The 21,168-nt window shown below is 36.7% G+C and overlaps 1 protein-coding gene across 3 annotated transcripts; it reads left to right on the top strand.

The window, feature by feature from the left end:
• The first annotated feature begins 2,621 nt into the window (after positions 1-2,621).
• LOC107816625 (lysine-specific demethylase JMJ26) lies at positions 2,622-20,969 on the top strand. 3 transcript variants are annotated; one of them, XR_012707920.1, is made up of 15 exons: positions 2,622-4,036; positions 4,124-4,236; positions 5,250-5,349; positions 5,453-5,594; positions 6,249-6,312; positions 6,398-6,507; positions 6,632-7,122; positions 8,148-8,480; positions 9,823-10,212; positions 11,111-11,183; positions 11,252-11,337; positions 12,071-12,190; positions 19,747-19,808; positions 20,175-20,473; positions 20,618-20,969. XR_012707920.1 is itself a non-coding variant. In XM_075250037.1 (14 exons), exons 1-14 carry the CDS (start codon positions 2,849-2,851, stop codon positions 20,667-20,669), a joined length of 3,324 nt encoding a protein of 1,107 aa, XP_075106138.1. In that variant the 5' UTR covers positions 2,663-2,848; the 3' UTR covers positions 20,670-20,969. The 3 variants fall into 3 exon arrangements, 2 of the variants coding, with proteins under 2 accessions (XP_075106138.1, XP_075106137.1); XM_075250037.1 differs by lacking the exon at positions 20,175-20,473 and having other exon boundaries at positions 2,663-4,036; XM_075250036.1 differs by lacking the exon at positions 20,618-20,969 and having other exon boundaries at positions 2,663-4,036; positions 20,175-20,593.
• Positions 20,970-21,168: the final 199 nt, after the last annotated feature.

The following is a 21,168-nucleotide window of genomic DNA, read 5'->3' as shown; positions in this document are numbered from 1 at the left end:
ATTTTTGTCGAATGGATATGAGTTATATTTGTATTGAAATTGTTCATAAAGGCAACATTTATTTAGAATTCTATTTTTGGTTAAGTAAAATATTATGCTACCAAAGGAGAAAAAAGGATTTCTTAACATAAAAGAAATAGCAAGAAGTCTAAAATATTAGGATAATAATAAAATGACTATTTTGTCTAGTGCAAACTTTATTTTTTAAGAGTAAAAAAGGCGAACGACATTTCGTTAAGGGTTTTCATGATTTTAATATAGTATAGATTAAAACTAATTCTGTTGTGCATTTTACTCAATAGTTACCTACATGTTCTTTTTAAATTTTGGTGTCAATTTCATGAACTAAAAAGGTGGGGAACATGTTCACTTATATTGATTGGGTGGCCGGGGATAGGGATGACAATGGGGCGGGGTGGATTTGGATATTAGCGGGGCGGGTTCAATTTTTAAATTTAAAAAAAAATGCAGGACGAGGCGGGTCGCGGGTGGAGATTTAATTTTAAAAGGCTGAATAATATTTAAAACCCTAATCCCAAATACTCTCAATTTCACTCAGACTTAAAACGGCTCATCTCTCATCTCTAAGATTTTGGTAACTGATACAAATGCCAGCAAACGACTTCCTTTTTCGAAAATATTTGAAAACGGGAATAAACTTAAATTCGATTTTAAACGTTAGATTTAATTATTTGATTAAGGATGGGTTGCTGTTTTATAGAAAAAAATTATCAAGTCAATATGCAATTAATTCTACTCTACAACAACAACAACAACGACCCAGTGTAATCCCACAAGTGGGGTCTGGGGAGGGTAATATGTACGCAGACCTTACCCCTACCCCGAAGGGTAGAGAGGCTGTTTCCAGGAGACCCTCGGCTCAAAAAAGCAATAGGAGATGATATATTAGTACCATAAAAATGCGTAATAAAAATAACAACAATATATAAGAGATATGAAATATGAAATACTAATTACATAAAAAAAAAAAAAAGTAAAATAAATAGAAATAAAAGCGAGAAAAATACGGAAGAAATACTTTCTACTCCATTAATTATTAGAGAGGAGTTGTAGGGCATTAAATTTTATATTTATTTATATTTATAGTTGTATCCAATATTTTTGGCGATTTGAGTGTATGTTTAGTAACAAAGTACGTATAACTTAGATCAGTATTTTGAGAAGTTTGAATTACCTAACAAATGAAAATGAAAAATTTATTTGGTATCTTTTATTAGACACAAAATAACATAGTGAAGATTTTCGCTAAAGAAAATATAATAAGAAGACGAACAAATGCTTCATTTCACCAGTCAAAATCAGCTTGCCTTTTCTGAGGATTGTCTTGATTGCTCAATCCTCAAGTTGAGATTAGGATTAGGTTTAAATCAAATTAAAATTAAAGAAGTTTATCTACCTTAAATTGCATTGAAGGTGAATTTATTGGCCTCTTTATATACCAACGTTAAAGTTGTTAATTTTGACAACAAATTAATTAGACTCAAAATTCATAAATTCTATTTAACCGTTCAAATGTTTCTTCTTTGTTTTTTTCAAAGAATAAATAGGTAATTTGTAATTTAGAATCGTCCGAATGACTACTGTGCCACTGTTATAAATTTAAAAAAAAATGCGGATGCGAGGCGAGGCGGGTGAACGCGGGTGGAGTGCGGGGCAGGAGAATGCGAGTTTAAATCCTATGTGGGCGGGGCAGGTTTAAATTTCACGGTTTCAGACAGAACCTGCACGCACCCGCACCGCCTGCCATTCACAGCCGGGGAGGAGATACTGGAGGTTCAAGAAGTATAGAGGTGAGAGTAAAATGGGTTAGGGGCGGTCTGTGTGGTGTTCACCATATAAAAATTTAAGTTCATGGCAGTGCTAACGGAGGAGGGGTTTTTGTAGGAAAAATACAACAAAGGATAAACGATTGTTTTCGCATAGTAAAAGTAAAAATCTGACCCTTTTTCCTCTAGAAATTTTTGTAACATGTTTCCGTACAAAACAAATTTCTATTTTCTTAGGCATAAAGAGTCCCAAACAAATTGGCAGTACTTAAAAAAGTTTAGTATAGCTTCTTTCGGGAAGAAAAAAAAATGTTTACTAGCTTTATTTAATTATTTATTTATTAACATTTGACAACAATTTCTAACTCTTGAGAGTTGACAGATAGGTATAAGTTTAACTCTGGTTTATTTCTCGATAACATTATCTTCCTGAAAATAATTTTTATTATATGGTTGAATTATATAGATAAAATATTTTTGATGAACAATAGCGTTAATATTAGTAGAAACCTATTCTTGCAATTTTTTTAGTTTCTTAAAAGAAAAGAAAACCTTCTTTAAAATCACTCATTGGTGTCATTTTATATGACATGCTTTCAATTTTTCTTATCTATTTCAGAAAGAATTTCTTTTGTGCCAACTATTAACCTTATTTTCCATGCTACTTATTTTAAAGAATAAATTTGATATTTTATATAGAATTGACTTTTATTCAGAAGTCATTATTTATTTTTAAAATTTTATACTCAATAAACACATTCACACAAAATGTGATAGTAAAGTAGTACTACTCTATTATTTTTATCAAGTATCGACAGTGATGGCGGTGTTAGCATGGAGTATTTCAATAAACTTTCATTTTTTGGGATAGAAAAGGAACTTTTGAGTTTTGTGTTGATCCCAAACCCAATTCCCAAACTTGTGTCTTTCTCAGCACTAAATTAATACTAAGACAAAATGTGAAATCCTTTCCTCTCTACCCTTTCACTTTCCCTCTAAAAACTCATTTTCAACAAAACGGTACACAACCCAAACCTTAACCACTACGATCAACAGTCGGAATGAGGCCGGGGAAAGAAGAGGACGAGTGGTGGAACGACGAGACGATTATTGAGCTAGGGTTGAAGCCGCCGGATGATCTCCGTTGCGAAAGGTCAGACGGCAAGAAATGGAGGTGCAGCGGCTACAGGATCCAAGGTAAACCCCTGTGCCAGAAGCATTTTCTTAAACCACTTATAGAACATTTACGCCGTGAGAAAAGGGTTTCAGTGGTCAAGAGGGTGAGAAGGAGAGAAGAAGAGGAGCCGTCATCCGTAGTGAAACCGCAGAAGAAACTGCGGGCAAGACGCAATCTAATAAGGGATAGCGATACGAGTGATTCTGGTGAGAGTGAGACGCATGATTTAAGTGAAGAACCAGAGGATGTAAAGCCTGTGAAGAAATCTCCTTTACGTGAGACGAAAATAGGGAGAAACGGAGAAGGTTACGAGGAGAATGACGTACCAGAGGATGTAAAGCCTGCGAAGAAATCTCCTTTACGTGAGACGAAAATAGGGAGAAATGGAGAAGGTTACGAGGAGAATGAGAGGATGATGAAAGATAGTAGTGTGAAAGTTGAAAATAAAGATAGTTTAGATGATCAGATAAAAATAGGAGGTAAGGGTGAAAAGAAGGAAGATCTGTTGTTTAATGAGGGATTTTCGGGAAGTATAGAGGAAAAGAATGTCAGCGCCAATGAATCAGAGGAGAAAGGTTGTTCCAAATTGGTCAAATCTGCTGAAAAGTGTGTCACAACTGAATCTTCTTCGTTAGAAAAGGATAGAATGAAAGGGATTTCACAAGAGGAAGAAGAACATGGGGATGTTGAGAGGGATAGCAATGAGAATAAACCTGAAGGTGAGAAGGTTTGTGGAGTGGTTAAAAAAGGGATTGGATGTGATTTAAGGAAAACGAAGTTAAAGGGGAGTAGAGAGGATATTCCAAGTGCCGAGGAGGAGAAAGATGGTAACTTCTGTAATTTAAAGAGGAAGCATTCAGCTAAATCACTGGAATCTCTTGCAGAAGGTGATAAAACTGCATCTGTACTTAGGAGAAACAGTAGGAAATTACCAGAGAAGAAAAGAGTGGAAGTTTCTTCTAAAAAGCAGGATGATGATGACCAGGATCACTGTGAAGATCCAAAGGGCGTAAGAAGTAGTAAGGGTAAAAACAAGAAGATCGACCCAAGAAGGAAGCATTTTAGTACTGATGTGAGTTCGTTTGCTCTACTCCTGATTTAATCTTTCTGTTGTAGGCTGGAATTTGTGATCATAACCTTACATCATTTTACTAAGCAGGACCCACTGGATGATTGCCAGATGTGCCATCAGTGCATGAAAAGCGATCGGAAGGTTGTTAGGTGCCTAAGGAGATGTCGCAGACGCTATTGTAGCCCTTGTATTGAGAGATGGTAATAGTTTATTGATTTTAACTTTGAGAGTTTCTCACTATTCTTGGCTACTGAAATTCTGTTTTTTACGTTAAAGAGTATTGTTCTAGGGTATCTAAGCTTCTTTTTTGGCGGCGTCTCATATTTCAACTGAACAGCATAGTTGTAGGTTGATAGAACGGGAGAAATGTGTTCCTTTGGTTGCGAATTTTACATGGAATAAGATTACTTGAAAATAACACCCTTTTCAGATGCATAACTTACACATGGAAAATTACAACATTTTACTTTGATTTGTGTTTCTGGATGATTAGATAGATCATTTCTTGGTGTTCTGTGCCTTCTGCAGTCATTTAGTCGGTGTCATTCTGAGTTATTGATGTAATTCATTCTAAGTAGTGCTGTTGTTTATGGACAACATAACCATATAATATCCATGCCAGCATTAATGTTTTGGTATGCGATGAAGGGTTCAATCTAAGCCAATATCGCATTATCTTTTACATGGTTACACCTCTCAGATGTTTGTTAAATCACAGGGCTGGATCTAGTGGAGGTTTATCCACAATAGCGATATCTTGCTCAGCTGAATGATCTAGCTGGCTGGATATTTTAGTGTTTACTGTGGGGATGCCTGGGGAGAACTACTTAATAGAATGCCAATTAATTCTCTTTTCTCCACAGGGTGATATTGGAGTAACTTGTTCATGAATCCACCTCCTACTGAGTAGCTTGAAAGATGGGTCAGACTTGTTAACAACGGTTATTCATGCTTCGTGGACATTATAAATGTTTTTTTATCTCCTTTCAATTGACTACATTATGAATTTACTGATTTCGCTTAGGTAAAGCTAATCGGGGGCCTCTTATAGTTTGAAACTGTAATTGAATAACAAAAGTATTGATGAACAAGCGCCCATCTGATTGTAGAATCTGTTGGCTAATGTAACTGCAACCATGCATACACACATATGTTTATTTTGTTGGTAGATGATCTATTTGCAAATGTATTTCTTTTGAAACCATAAATGTAGGTACCCACATCTGTCAAAGGAAGAAATTGCCGTGAAATGCCCATTTTGTCGTGGGAACTGCAATTGCAAAGATTGTTTACGCAAAAATGTTATCCTTAAGGTTAGATTTTTCCTCCTATATATTTCTTCATTCCACTTTCCGCTGTAGACCTCAGGGCTTGTGATTGTGGCATGCTGATGCATTATCTGATCTTATACTACAGGATCCAAAATATTCAGGAATACCACTGGAAAAGAAAGAACAAATTAATTGCTTGAAGTATCTTGCGAATGCACTTCATCCATTTTTGAAAGCATTTATCCATGACCAAACTATTGAAAAGGAGATTGAGGCAAAGATTAAAGGTATTATGCATATGATTCTTTTTCCTATGCATAAATAGTCTCCTGGTGATATTGTACCCTTTTAGTGACTTTTGCCTTTCCTCTGCTGCTATTTGTCCACAAGGTCCTTGTTCTGAGGTATTATTTGATCTTTCTTAGATTGACTAGTGTACACAAGTTTTCTGCTACTATGCTTATTGGTGAAAGCATTGGTAGCTTGAAAAAAGCTTATAGGCCAGAGCAAAGTTCATTTGGCAGTAACTTGAATTCATTTTACTAAATTTATCACCTTTCTAAGAAGTCTGATTTATTACCAAACAGTAGGAAGCCTTTCGAAAGCGGTATAGACGTGTAGTAATTTAGCAATGCCTGAGATACTTTTCTTTGTATTAACTACAATAGACTGCAACTTCACTTGAAGCATTTTTTTCCTTCCACTTATATGTCTTAGTCAGTTTGATACAAACTTTAATCCCCTTTCCTTGAGGGCTTAACGGTGGGGTAAATTTACATGATGTTATTACTGAAAGAAATTTTGGTCATTTGTCCTAGGTGGGAAACTTCCTGCGATCTGCTAGTCTTTAGTTGCTATTCTGCTGCTATTTCCTGGTGAATTTGTGTACTTTGACAAAGTAGTTACCTGTTTATTTATTTAAAGTGGTGGCTACGGTGCAGGATTGTCACTGACACGGGTGTCGATACCAAAAGCTACCTGTTATGAGGATGAGCGTGTTTACTGGTATGCCTCCTTCTTTGACTTGTAGGATTTCTCCCTTGCTCCTGTTGTCTTACGCATTGCCTTAATATGCTATGTTTCATGGCAGCAACAATTGCAGCACCTCCATTGTTGATCTCCATCGAAATTGTTCGATTTGTTCTTATGATCTATGTCTGACCTGCTGTCAGGAAATTCGAGAAGGTTATTTTCTAGGAGGTGAGACTGTGGTATTTGTTCAGTTTCATAATAGATGAAAACTTTACCTGCAAGGGGGAAAATCTCGTGTCATGTTCACCTTGTAAAACTTCTTTTGGCTTGATCAATAATGCATATTGTGCAGATGAAGATGGAAGGCTGCCTGGATGGAGAACAACAGAAACTGGTGATATCCCTTGCCCACCAAAGGAAAGAGGTGGTTGTGGAAATAACCACCTAGTACTTAAGTGTCTCTTTGGTGAAAAGCGAGTTCAACAGATAATGATGGAAGTTGAAAACTTAGTCAAAGCAACTTCATCTGCCAATGAGACCTTCTCTATTAAAGAACAGTGTTCCTGTAACTCTAAAAATAGGAGGAAAGCAGCTTCGAGATCAGATTCTGATGACAATTATTTGTTCTGCCCTGCTGCAAGCGACATCCAGGAAGGGCACCTGGAACACTTCCAGACACATTGGAGAATGGGAGAACCTGTCATTGTAAGCAATGTTCTTGAATTGGCATCTGGATTAAGCTGGGAACCTATGGTCATGTGGCGTGCATTCCGTAATATAGCAATCAAGGAGGGCTCATCAGATTTGATGGTGACGGCAGTTGATTGTCTTGATTGGTGTGAGGTGCATCATCTTTGATGGTCCCTTCTCTTTTATTTCCTGTTTTACTGGAACTCGTAATCTTTTATTAGAACTTGCGCTTCTTGTGCTATTCGACAATACTTTTAAGAGTTCAAGCAGGACGTAACCAAAACGAGTAAGTAATTTCTGGAATTACAACATTATATTGTCTGAGGGCTTTTTCTCTTTGAGAGATATTTTGTTGTCTATGAGGAAACCCATTTACAATATGTATTCCTTTTCCTAGTTTAGTTTCCAGGTCTTTGAAGAGTCTCGTATATTTCAAACATCAGTTATTGCTATGATATGCAGTTACCGTCTGGCAGTAGGTTCCTTTCACATAAGTGATATCAATTAGTGTTATGAGTTTATTTGTTTTGCATTATTTATTCCTTGGATGCAATTAGCTTTTGACTTCCATTTTGATGCCACATAATGATATTTAGAGAATCCTATGTAGCTTTCAAATGTCATAGCCTGAGTGTTGTCTGATCTAATTCAAGCCTGAAACTGATGTGTAGAAACTTGAGGTGAGATAATCCTCCTTTATAATTTTTTCCTTTCTTAATGCGAAGTGATCTAGTGTGATGCGCTGACCTGATCCATGAATTAATAGTTGTTACCGCTAAAGCTTCATATGATATGAGCAGAAAGAGCATCTCATAAAATGTTTAAATACAGTTTCCTACAGTCAGAGTGGCCTTTTATTGCCTACCAGTATTTCAAAAATAAAGTATCTAACATTTTGGGAAGTCCAAATTGGGAAGTGATGCGTTAAATGGAAGGGAGATGTTTGTTGGAGAGACATGAAATTATACCACTACATGGTTTACCTATAAAAAGATCGTCAGAGAATTCATGCTAAAAATCACGTGCTTACACTAGGTTCACCTGAAATATGATATTGTTAGTTCAGATAGTTCATGGTTCTTGGTTGAATGAGTCACCATGGCTCTAATCTAGCTGATTAAAGTGTCTTCAGTTTATCAATGCTGAGATAAGCTTCTCTTTATCTTCATGTCTTTCAGGTGGATATAAATATTCATCAATTTTTTAAGGGTTATGTTGAAGGTCGAAGGCACCGACGAAGTTCCTGGCCCGAAATGCTTAAGCTTAAGGACTGGCCCCCATCTACAGAATTCGAGAAGCGGTTGCCTCGCCATGGAGCAGAATTCATTAGAGTCTTGCCATACAAAGAATACACACATCTGCATTCTGGTATTCTTAATGTTGCTTCCAAACTTCCAGATGGTATACTGAAGCCAGATTTGGGTCCAAAAACATATATAGCATATGGATTTGCCGAAGAACTTGGACGTGGAGATTCTGTGACAAAGCTTCATTGTGATATGTCTGATGCGGTATGAATATTATGAGTTGAATAGTTGGTTCCAGCGCATTAATTACCCCTGACCTCTGTTGTCATTGGAATCTGGTAAAATCTTATGTCAGAATACTTGTGAAAACAGGTGTGGAGGGGGGGGGGGGTGGCAAACAAGATTTAGTTATTCATTTAACAGGGTGTCATCATTTAAGTAATACAGAGTGATTTTGGGTAATGGAGAACTTAAGGTTCCAAGGTGGAGGATATATATTTGTTTGGGTACTCCTTGGCACCCCCTTAGCCCCATTTTGCATTTCTTCTTCCTTTGCTGAGAATCGAGCTGTATATACTATAATATTTGACTATGTTGCTTGGACTCTGGTGCCGTTAATCGATTGGGGTGCTGGTTTAGAGGTCTGATTCTTCATCACATAAATTTTGGGATTAGAGGGTATGGATCCGAGTGCGGATACGGGTGCTAGGATACGACCAATAAATGTATAATACGACATATAAAGTGTATATTTCAATTAATTAAGTTACTGAACTAAAATTAATAAATTTAGTTCTTTATAAACACCTAATATTTTATGCTTAAGATATCTCATGTATTAGCAAAGCAGTCTCATAAGGCAAAAATCAAACCAAATACCCAATTGATCTATACTTCTCGGTCATAGATGTAGCCAAAGCACCCAAGGTACGTTGACAAAAACTGGTGTGGATCCCATACACACAGCCATGGGATACTGATTTTGAAGAGTCCGAGCAACATAGATAGTTGACCCCAACTAGGACTTTTTGATTTGATCTTGCATAATTGTTTTTTAAAATATAAAATTTCCTGTTTATATGAACTTTGAAGTTTTATTTTGAAATCAAAAAAAAAAAAAAAGAAAAGAAAAGAAAAGAAAAGAAAAAGAAAATCAGCTTCAAATTTATATCTGGAACATAATTATTTGCACTGGATTTACTGGTAATACTGGATTTACACAAAGGACTACTGAACTTGGAGAAAAGTATAGAATCCAGAGAAACTTCTACTTATGGAATAGATACAGGGGTCCTCAGGACTAGAACTATTGTTTCACATGCAGTAACACAAACAATAGACTTTTCTGGACATAAGTTTCCCAGATGAAAGATCAATGTTTTTGCCTTAAAAGTGAGCCATTAATGTGGCCTCTATATTCACCATCAAAATCGGAGACCTGCACAGTCTTGCATTGATAACTCAATGCAGGGATTTCCTTCTCCTAAACCTGGTGGTATTTGTTTGTAACTGCGAAGAACTTAAGCTTACCCTTTAATATAATTTCACACAGTTTTCCAGTCTTATTTTAATTGTAATTGACTTACTATTTTTCTTGATATTGCAGGTGAATATTTTAACGCATACCGCTGATGTAACTATTGATAAGCAGCAGCTTTCAAAAATTAATAAGTTGAAGGAACAATACGCTTCTCGTGATCAAGAAGAACTCTATAGTACCGATAGAGATGATCATCTAATTCTTAATAGTGATTTTGCATCTGCAAAACAAGAAAAAGGAAGTGATTTTTTTTCCTCTGACCGGAATGTGCAATTGGAGGGCGGGTTATCTTCTGATCAGGTGGTTGATCCTGGAAACAAGTTTGACGGTTCAGAGGAAGAAAATGGTGGTGCAGAATGGGATATCTTTAGGAGACAGGATGTTCCCAAGCTCGAGGAATATCTTAAAAAGCACTACAAGGAATTCAGGCATACGCTTGGTTCTCCGGTGGACCAGGTGCATACCTCATTAATGTGAAGCATATGCATAAGTGTGAAGAAAGAATTTCCTTCAATCCATTAAACGTGTCCTACTTTGACCTGTTCTACTATTAAGAGTAATAATTCGAATTAATATGTAAAGGAATATGAAAAAGAAGAGCGTTTTAGGGGATTGGAAGCTCATATGTGAATATTTCTGGTTTATTTCTATATTGTTTACACTTTTGGAGTACATGAGACATTCCAATAAGTTGTGAGGATTGGATGTTTTTCTGAAGAGAAACATGTCTCACTCCATAATCTTGTCATTTTTGTACATAACTCATATATGCAGTCTTTTTCTCCTTAATCACATAAAAAATGATATGTCCACGAATAGATAAAGAAAACAAAGAGCACTGTTATAGAGCTTTAGAGCATTATTTTCATGCCAGTGCATGCTGGCTGGTGATAGTTGTGCTATCTTGTTTACTATGTTGTTTACACTTTTGGAGTACATGAGACATTCCAATAAGTTGTGAGGATTGGATATTTCTCTGAAGAGAAACATGTCTCGCTCCATGATCTTGTCATTTTTGTACATAACTCGTATATGCAGTCTTTTTCTCCTCAATCACATAAAAAATGATATGTCCACGAATAGATAAAGAAAACAAAGAGCACTATTATAGAGCTTAAGAGCATTATTTTCATGCCAGTGCATGCTGGCTGGTGATAGTTGTGCTATCTTGTTTACTTTGCTGTTCATTAATTTGTAAACTGCAGTATGTAGTTGCAAGAACTTTGTATTCCATCAAATTCTTTAACTGTTTCTCTGGTTTATTCTTTTGTCTTAAATAGAACATACACATTCCAATGCTGTAATTGAAATAATTGTCATTAATGATTATTGTTATGCTAATTTAACTTTGTAGGTTGTTCACCCAATTCATGATCAAGTTTTCTACTTAACTGTGTATCACAAGAAGAAACTGAAGCAAGAGTTTGGTTAGTGTGATACATATTTAAACTTCATCAGTCTTGTGTTTCCTTGGTAACTTATTTTGATACTGTAGGCATTGAACCATGGACATTTGTACAAAAACTTGGAGAAGCAGTTTTCATACCTGCTGGGTGTCCTCATCAAGTTAGAAATCTGAAGGTACAATATTCTTTTGTCACTTTTACGCCATATCCTTCTTAATCATGAATCTAATTGTAGAAGCTATGAGTCACAGGTACCATATTTCTTGCTTTGCCCGCAGACCAACCTAAAAGTTCAGTCATGCACAAAGAAATAGGGGGAAATGAACCAGAGGCATAAGAAAAGATTTGAAAATTAATTTATCTTTCCCTATAGGTTTGGCATGATAGATTTTGTTAGAAAACTGTATGGTGGATATCTTCTCATCTTCATGCACATCCATGCTGTGTTGAACCTTAACACTGTCTCCTTATAATCTTCTGATCTCTTATGGAATGTTAGAGTAGAAACCTTTATCTCTGATTGATAGCAAATGTTGCATACCTAGTAAGAGCTATGACTGTTGTTTCCTATAAATTTTTGTTTCCTGTAACTCATTTTTTCGAGGCTACTTCTTGCTTATGCAATCAATTGCGTTACTGGAACTATCAAAGTGCATATCACCACAATAGAATTCTTATGTAAACTTGTAAAGTTATAACCGTGAACTGTACCTGGCTATTACAACTAGCAGGTTGAGCAGGAAGTGTGGTATGGTGAAATTTTCGTCATTTGGGGTTTAAAAGTTTTACACACTAGCAAGACACGTGAATAATTTATAAATCTCCTTTTGCTTCTTTCTGTATCATGATTCTATTTTCCCCTACTACCTCATCTGCCTCAAGTTCTCTCTTTTTTTTGTGCACTACAGTCTTGTATAAAGGTTGCTCTAGATTTTGTCTCACCTGAAAATGTGGGCGAGTGCATTCGCTTGACTGAGGAATTTCGTATTCTTCCCCCAAAGCACAGGGCTAAAGAGGACAAATTGGAGGTGAGCTCTATTTCTTGATTCCAGTGGCATGCCAAATACTTCTGTTAATGATCTTCGTTAACTCTTTAAGTCTAGAGTTCTGGACAAGAAACCTTGAGGAAATGGTTGTTGAGTCATGGCAGCTTTACAAGGTGTTATTACTAATTCGAAAAAGGGGAAATTCTTGCTAATATGTGCTTTGTTGTAAGCTTGAATTCTATATATACTGCGAAACCAGGAATTGTACACTGTTTTTGCTTTATTGCCATTTTTCAAAAGAATGAATGGTCTCATGGAATTTGGTGCTTCAAATCCGGGACCTCATTTCATGATCTTGTAATTTTTTGAGTTGTTTAAGCCTTTTCTTGGTCTAGTTTGTGAACCCACGGAACTACATACAAACCGTCAGGTTTGTATGTACCCACACTCCTGTTTATTATTTTCTAGAACCTCAGGAACTATCCTTTCTGGCTGCCCCCTCCCCCTCGCCAAGCCTGAAGAAAAGAGCAACTTAGATACCTCTTTGTTAACTATATTCCTGCTTTGCTAAAAGGGTCCTTGGGCCCAATCAATCTCTATACTCTTGATTAGATTAGCAACAATTGGAATTTGTTGGAACGGTTAAAATCTATGATAAGGCCTGCCATACTCCCCCTCCTCCCTCTCCCCCTTCTTTTTCCCATAGTACGATTCACTTGAATATGGACGTATGTTTTGGGTACGATTTTGTAGAAGTACTGTTTTACTCTCCTCTCCTGTAATGCGATGGCTGCTGAAAGTCTATCTAAATGTCTTCTTCACTCTTCATTGACAAAAGTACGACATCTCATGAATGAAGTTTCTTTCTCAGTTAGCTTCTCCTTTAACACCATTTCATTTTACACACATTTAGAACATGTTATGTGGCTATGATGGTATGGGTGATGATGGGTAATAGTGGTGGCTGGCGGCAGTGATGTGGTTGTTGACAATGGTGGTGATGGTTGGTGGTTGTGATTGGCTGTGGTGGTGGCTGATGGCTATGTTGCTCGGACTCTCAGAAAATGTTGCCGGATACGTGTCGGATCCTCCAAAAGTAGTGCATTTTTGAAGGATCCGACACGGGTGCGGCTACATTTTGGAGAGTCCACGCAACATAGGTTGATGGTGGTTGTGCAGTGGACTGGTGGTTGTAGTTGGCGGTAGTTGTGGACAAAGTGGTGGTGTAAAGGCATCTTTGCAAAAATCTTTAACCAAACAACCGCTTAATAAATTTAAGACTATTCAAGAGACTCATTAAATGGTTCACTTTATTAAAAAATCAAATTCACTTTAATAGTCTAAGATCTGAATTTCAGATTTAGACCTCTTTTAAATGCGAACAAATGGGGGTTTAGTTTGAAACCATAATAAGATGTTAGAGATACATTTTGTACACCTTTTTGGGCCTCAATAATGGGTTGTAGAAGAAAGAGGATGTGCTGACTGATTTCCTCTTTAGATGTGTAGTAGTTGAGCTAATCGATTATATTAGTCGTAGTTTTGTGGAAAAGGTTTTGCCTAGATGAGAATAGACTGAAATATAAATTAAGATAGTGGAGAGGACAATGTTTTCTCTTTGCTGACCATAGAGGGCAGTGTTGCGGAAGCTAAATGTATATAGTGTGAATGAGTCACAACTACTATACCAAAATTATGACAGCCACCAAATAATAAATAAGACAATAAAGCAACAATAAAAGGAACACCAGAATTTACGTGGTTCGGCCAATTTTGCCTACTTCCTCGGACACAACTAATATTTTATTCCACTCCAAAATACAAGTGAAATAATACTAAAGAGAGAAGATACAAATGCCTTAAGAAGATAAGAAGGCAAATGAGAGGTGTGTTTAAATCCTAAACATTAGGCCTCCTTTTATTGGGAAAAAATCCCAACCAAATATGTCACCCACCGATGTGGGACTTTTGACATTTTCAACAAATCTCCACCTTGGCAAAATTCCACATCTTCAATTTTCTCTCAATAACAAATTTTGGTTTTGTCTAAATCTTCAATCTTCAGTGTTCAACAATGTTGATCAAATCCAAACAATGTTGAAACTTGACCGCAGTCACCACCTTTGTTAGCATATCAGCAGGATTCTCCGTAGTATGAATTTTCTTCACCGTGTCTTCACCTTCTTCTATGATTTCTCGTACGAAATGATACCGAACATGAATGTGCTTTGTCCTGGCATGATAAACTTGGTTCTTCGCTAATTGAATAGCACTTTGACTATTACAAAAAATTGTGATACTTTTTTGTCCAATACCAAGCTCCTTTAGCAACCCCTGAAGCCAAATTGCCTCCTTTACAGCCTCTGTAATAGCCATGTACTCTGCCTCTGTTGTAGACAAAGCAACTGTTGACTGCAAATTAAACTTCCAACTAACTGGTGCCTTTGCAAAAGTAAACACATAACCAGTAGTTGATCGTCGTTTGTCCAGATCACCCGCAAAATCTGAGTCACAATATCCAACTACAGATTGATTGCCTTCCTGCTCAAAAACTAACCCAACATCTACAGTATTATGAATATACCGTAGAATCCACTTCACAGCTTGCCAATGCTCCTTTCCTGGATTATGCATGTATCTGTTAATAACTCCAACAGCTTGTGAAATGTCAGGTCTCGTATAGATATTGCATACATCAAGCTACCAACAACATTTGCGTATGGTACCCTTGACATGTACTTCTGTTCAGCTTTATCTTTTGGCGACATAGTAGTACTTAGCTTAAAATGGGGAGCAAGTGGAGTACTAACTGGCTTAGTCTTCTCATCTATGCCAAAACGTTGTAGTACTCTCTTCAAATATTTCTTTTGAGATAAACAAAGTTTCTTTGAACGTCTATCTCTTATTATCTTCATGCCAAGAATTTTCTTTGCCTCACCCAGATCCTTCATCTCGAACTCCTTCTTCAGTTGAATCTTCAACTTATCAATTTCTTCCGAATTCTTGGAAGCTATCAACATATCATCAACATATAGGAGAAGATATACAAAGGAACCATCTTTAAGCTTGTGCAAATACACACAATGATCGTATTTGCTTCTCTTGTACCCTTGCCGCAACATAAACTCGTCAAATCGCTTGTACCATTGTCTAGAAGATTGTTTCAATCCGTACAACGATTTTTCAAGTTTGCATACCATATTTTCTTTTCCAGCAACTTTGAATCCTTCTGGCTGAGTCATGTAGATTTCCTCCTCCAAGTTTCCATGTAAAAACGCAGTTTTTACATCCATCTGAACTAGTTCCAAATCCAACTGTGCTACCAAAGCCAACATAATTCTAATGGATGAATGTTTTACAACTGGAGAAAACACTTCATTGTAATCAATTCCCTCTTTTTGAGCATATCCTTTGGTCACCAATCTTGCTTTGTAGCGAACATCTTTTTGGTTAGGAAATCCTTTTTTTTTGCAAATACCCATTTGCACCCAATTGCTTTCTTTCCCTTCGGGAGATTGGCCAATCTCCATGTATGATTCTGATGAAGGGACTGTATTTCATCATTCATGGCAATCCTCCACTTATCTTCTTCTGAACTTTGGACTGCGTCTTTATAAGTGGTAGGAACATCATCAGCTACAATTGAGGCGGCACAAGCAACCGTCTCTATAAGACGAACAAGTTTTGTTATTGTCCTTTTTGGCCTGCTAGTTGCAATTGATTCAAGTTGTTGTTGAGGCTCTTGAGTTGGAATCTTCCTCTCTACTGGCTCTTCTTCCAGAGGATAATCTTCATTTGTTTCCTCCTCTGTTTCTTGTGTAGGAAAAATAAATTTTCCCTCAAACTCCACCTGCTTAGAAGCACCCTCATTTTGTTTGATATCTTCTGTTACCTTATTTACCATAGCAGATTCATCAAAGGTAACATCCCTGCTGCTGAATATTACTTTCTTTATCATAGGACACCATAAGCGATATCCTTCGACTCCAGAATTAATCCCCATAAAAATAGCCTTCTTTGCCCTTGGATCCAATTTTGACGCTGTCACACGTTAATATGCAGTTGAGCCAAACACGTGCAAAGAGTCATAATCTACAGCAGGCTTTCCATACCATTTTTCAAATGGTGTCTTGCCATCAATAGCAACAGATGGTAAGCGATTAATGAGGTGGCATGCATATGTAATTGCCTCAGCCCAAAATTCTTTGTCCAAGCCAGCATTGGACAACATACACTGTACCTTCTCCAGCAAGGTCTGGTTCATACGTTCTGCCACTCCATTCTGTTGTGGTGTATGTCTAGCAGTGAAGTGTTGGACGATGCCATTATTTTCACAGACCTTATTGAAATGATCATTTTTGTATTCACCTCCATTGTCCGTGCGAATACACTTGACAATTCAACCCTTGTCTGTTTCCCTTTGACACAATGCTCGCAAAACTCCAAGTTGCAAGCCTTTATTCCTTTTAACAATTCTTGATCTGATAGAGTTTTCAAGGATTTTCCTCCAGCATGTCCCAAGCGCATGTGCCATAGCCTGGTTGCTTCTGCCTCTTTTTCGTTACTGGATGTTACTGTCGCTATCCCAATAATTGTACTACCGCGATAACGGTACATGTTATTGTTTTTCTGATTGGCCTTCATTACCACTAGTGCACCGGAGCATACTCTCATCACTCCATTTTCTGCAATGATTTTGAATCCTTTTGATTCTAGGGCTCCCCCAGAGATGAGATTTTTCTTCAAACCCGGTACATATCGAATATCTGTTAATGTTCTGATCATTCCATCATGGTTCCTTAATCGTATTGAACCAATGCCATATGAGGTAAGAGGGCTGTTATCCGCTATGTGGACGACTCCATATTCTCCTTCTTGAAAATTCACGAACCAATATGATAGCTACAAGCCTACTCCATCAATCATATGTCTAATGATGTTGATGGCTTTGTTGTAACTAATGAGAAGTCTGAATCATCACCACAGCTACATTTGAATCCATAATGGCCTTTCCATTGTTATGTTTGGCCTTATTCTTCAACTTCGGACAGTCTTTCTTCCAGTGCCCCTTTTCTCGACAAAAGGCACATTCATCTTTGCTGGGTCTAGATCTTGACTTGGATCTTCCTTTCTTTGTCCTCGTTTGATTTTGAGGACGACCCTCACAACCAGTGCTTTTCTTTCTCCGCCCTTCTGTTTTTCTCCCTTTCTTTGTTCATAGTTGTACAAAGCCGAACAAACTTCTCTGAGAGAAATTTCGTCATTCCCATGGAGTAGAGTAGTTTCAAGGTGCTCATACTCATCAGGAAGTGACTCCAACAACATCAAGGCCAAGTCACCATCATCAAAAGTTGCATCCATATTTTGTAAATCTGTGACCAACTTATTGAAACTGATGATATGTTCATTCATCGTGGTACCAGGAACATAGGTAAAGTGAAACAATCTCTTCTTTATGTACAATTTATTTTGATTGTTTTTCTTCAAAAATTTATCCTCCAGTGCTTTTCATATTTTACTTGCAGAAGTTTCTTTTGTGTATGGATATTTCTGCTCTCTAGCAAGGTAGAGCAACACGGTTGATAATTCTCCAATCATCTTCTCCAATAACATCTGGTCTTTTTTCTTCAATGGCAAGATCTAGCCCTTGTTGAAAAAGGACATCTAGAACATCACCTTGCCACATCCCAAAATGTCCTGACACGTCAAAAATTTCTACCGCAAATTTCGCATTTGGCACAATTCTTGTCATAAGCGAAGATGCCAATGGTGACGTATTGCTGACACTTGATGTAGATTCTTCTTGTTTATTGTCTCCCATCTTTGACGTAAATATTATTTAATAGCTGACGACACAAATCAAGATTATTTCCTTTCTGGTGTGGAAGATCAGACTAAGCTGCAACCACAGAGCATATTCAGACAGAACCTTGACTCAGTTACCAAGATAAATCTTTTCTGATGTGGAAGATCAGACTATGCTGCAACCACAGAGCATACTTTGACAGTACCTTGGCTCTGATACCAATTGTTGCGGAAGCCAAATGTATATAGTGTGAATGAGTCACAACTACTATACCAAAATTATGACAGCCACCAAATAATAAATAAGACAATAAAGCAACAATAAAAGTAACACCAGAATTTACGAGGTTCGACCAATTTTGCCTACTCCTCGGACACAACTAATATTTTATTCCACTCCAAAAATACAAGTGAAATAATACTAAAGAGAGAAGATACAAATGTCTTAAGAAGATAAGAAGACAAATGAGAGGTGTGTTTAAATCCTAAACATTAGGCCTCCTTTTATAGGGAAAAATTCCCAACCCCAAATTGTCACCCACCGATGTGGGACTTTTGACAATCAACAGTTATATGGTCGCGAGACACACCCGTCTTTATGTGGCAAAAAAATAGAAAGAAAAAAAGAGGGGACGAAAAGTACAACTTATTCCTTTATTTTTGAACTTTAAAGTTTTCCTTTTTGTTTATGAAGTTCGTTTCCACTTCCATATTTGCCGCGGAGTTATAAATTTTGGGAGAATTTCACATAAGAACAACTGGGTTCCCCATTTTTCAATTTTATAGCCAATATTTCAATTTACAACCGACTAGCCCAAAAACAATAGGCTAAGATTCAACATCCAACTCCAATAGGTTCTCAAAATTACCATTTAATTTTTAAAAAAGATTGCTCAAGCTTTTAAGTTAATTTTTGAATCAATAACTGTGACTCAAATATTAGTTCAACAAATCAAATCCATTTGGGTGGTGAAAATTAGATTTTTAACAAGCTTAAATATGTGGGTTTAAATTCCGAATTTGATTTTGTGAGAAATTTAGAGTGAGTGTTATTTAGACTTGTTAGAAATAGTATAAGAAGGTTGTATATAAAATTTGAAGTCATTTAATGGAGATTTGGACTGGTTTTGAACAAGAATTGCAACTGAAAATAGTCAAAGAAGTTCGTCTACAGATGTTTGTACAAAGGTGTATAAATATGTATAATAGTGTATAAGATGTGTTTATATACTATTATACAAGATTATACAAAAAACTGACTTCGTCTTCTTCCTTGCGTTTTTTCTGAAATTTAACTCAAATCTTGCTCAAATCTGCTCCAAATCACTTCAAATTTAAACTTTGAACTCCTTTTGATATTTTCAATCAATTGGAACAACACCCAATCCAAACAACTAAGAATTACAAGAAATTATATTTTCTAAAGCAAAACTTTGAATGACCTTTAATGGTGCACTTCCACTCTTCAATTTTTTTTACATTGCAACCACGTGATATAGGGGGAGAAGCAGTAATGACGGACGGCCCCTTGAAGCATATGTAAAAAAATGTGAGAAGAAGAGAGAGTGAAAGCAATGGTTGTGAGAACACAGATTTAACTCCATAACTTTTAGAAGCAATGGTTGTAAGAATATAGATTTTGAATTTGCAAGAGCTAGTGTTTTCAAAATATGTATAATATGGGCTAGGTCGGGTAAAACTTAAAAACATGAGCCACTTTTTGTTATGGTGTGAAGTCATGTGTATTTTCTTGTAATTCTTTCATAAATTTTCATGTTTGCTGTCTGCATTAGGTGAAGAAGTTGGCTTTATATGCACTGGAGAAGGCTATAGCTGATTTAAAGGACCTTGAATGGTGAGTGGAATAACTCATTTTGTTTCCTATTTTAGTTAAAAATGCACGTATTAGCTATTTAGCTGCTTCTCTGTGTTATTAATTGTTGTTGTTGAGATTTGAACTTTTCTTTGTTCTCCCGTACCTCCTTCTACACTTACCACCATTTCAATTCTTGAATTAGCACTAATTTTTTGATCTGGATATACTTGGTAAATTCTGCTGATAAATTTTTTGAGAAATAGGGAGTTTCTCAGTTTAGTATCTGCTAAGAAGTCCGAGCATTGCATTTGCTTCTTATCTTGAAATTTTTTAGCGTTGTTCAGCACATCTGCAAAATATGATTATTCTTCTCACTTCTAATAGAATTTATCCGAATGTGCTCAGTAACGACAGAGTCCAGGTTCAGCAACCACATTTGAGTACTGAGCTGTCTTGTTCAGACTAAAAAGTGATTGGAATAGTTTCATTCTGTCATCATCATGTACATAAGCTTGTGAACCACCAGACTATTATGTGGTGAGCATGGAAAGAGTGCCACAAATGACTCTTGTATATCATCTAATCTTTACTGTCTCAGCCAAAACTTGGATGCTAAGCACGTCAGCCCTGATGCATCATCTTACAGTTCCAACTTAGAAGCACTAGGAGACTCAGGGATATATGAATGGTTTTTGTTTCACAGGGTAAACTAGCAAAGCTTTTAGCTTGTATCTTATTTTGAAACTTTTGTTGACCTGATTTAGTGTGTTTGCCTTTTGAATCAAACGATGCTTTGCCTTAAACCTCTAAGCAATTACCATGGGTAACTGTGTGATTTCTGCTGTTAGGTCACTGCTGGGAGAAAGTACGCGCGTCTGTTCTCCTTTGCTTATGATATAGTTCAGATTATTTTTTTGTGCAAAGTGTTCTCAGGGAAGGTGATACTTCTTGGTGCCTTTTTCCCGCATGGTTTCTGTTCTCTTTGGAGAGGTGCTGTGTAAATGTAGGCCTCCATTCTGCCGTCAATTTCACTTGTGTGACCACTGACCACCCTGAAATCAGAAAATTTGAGTAGTTCCTTTTGCATGATAATCAACTCAAGACCCGTTAGTTGTAACAATCATGTACCTATTAGTCAATCTGCCATTTTATTTTGTTAATAAATATTACGGAATTAGAAGAAACCTTTATGTTCGTTCACTAAATTTAGGAATCAACAAAACATAATTTTTTTATCGTTTCGCGTCAATCCTTTCGACTTTCAATTCTCTGTTTCTCCTTGTCTCTTTTCATTATCCTTGATCTTCACGTAGAAGTCCCAGGTAAAAAATTATGCTTTGTTTGATTTTTACATTTGGTATTCTTGAAACTTCTTAATTGTGTGGGGATCAAATGTTTA

The sequence above is a fragment of the Nicotiana tabacum genome, chromosome 3, assembly GCF_000715075.1.
Source record: "Nicotiana tabacum cultivar K326 chromosome 3, ASM71507v2, whole genome shotgun sequence".
Taxonomy (NCBI): Eukaryota; Viridiplantae; Streptophyta; class Magnoliopsida; order Solanales; family Solanaceae; genus Nicotiana; species Nicotiana tabacum.
This window is presented reverse-complemented; position numbering and strand designations above follow the sequence as displayed.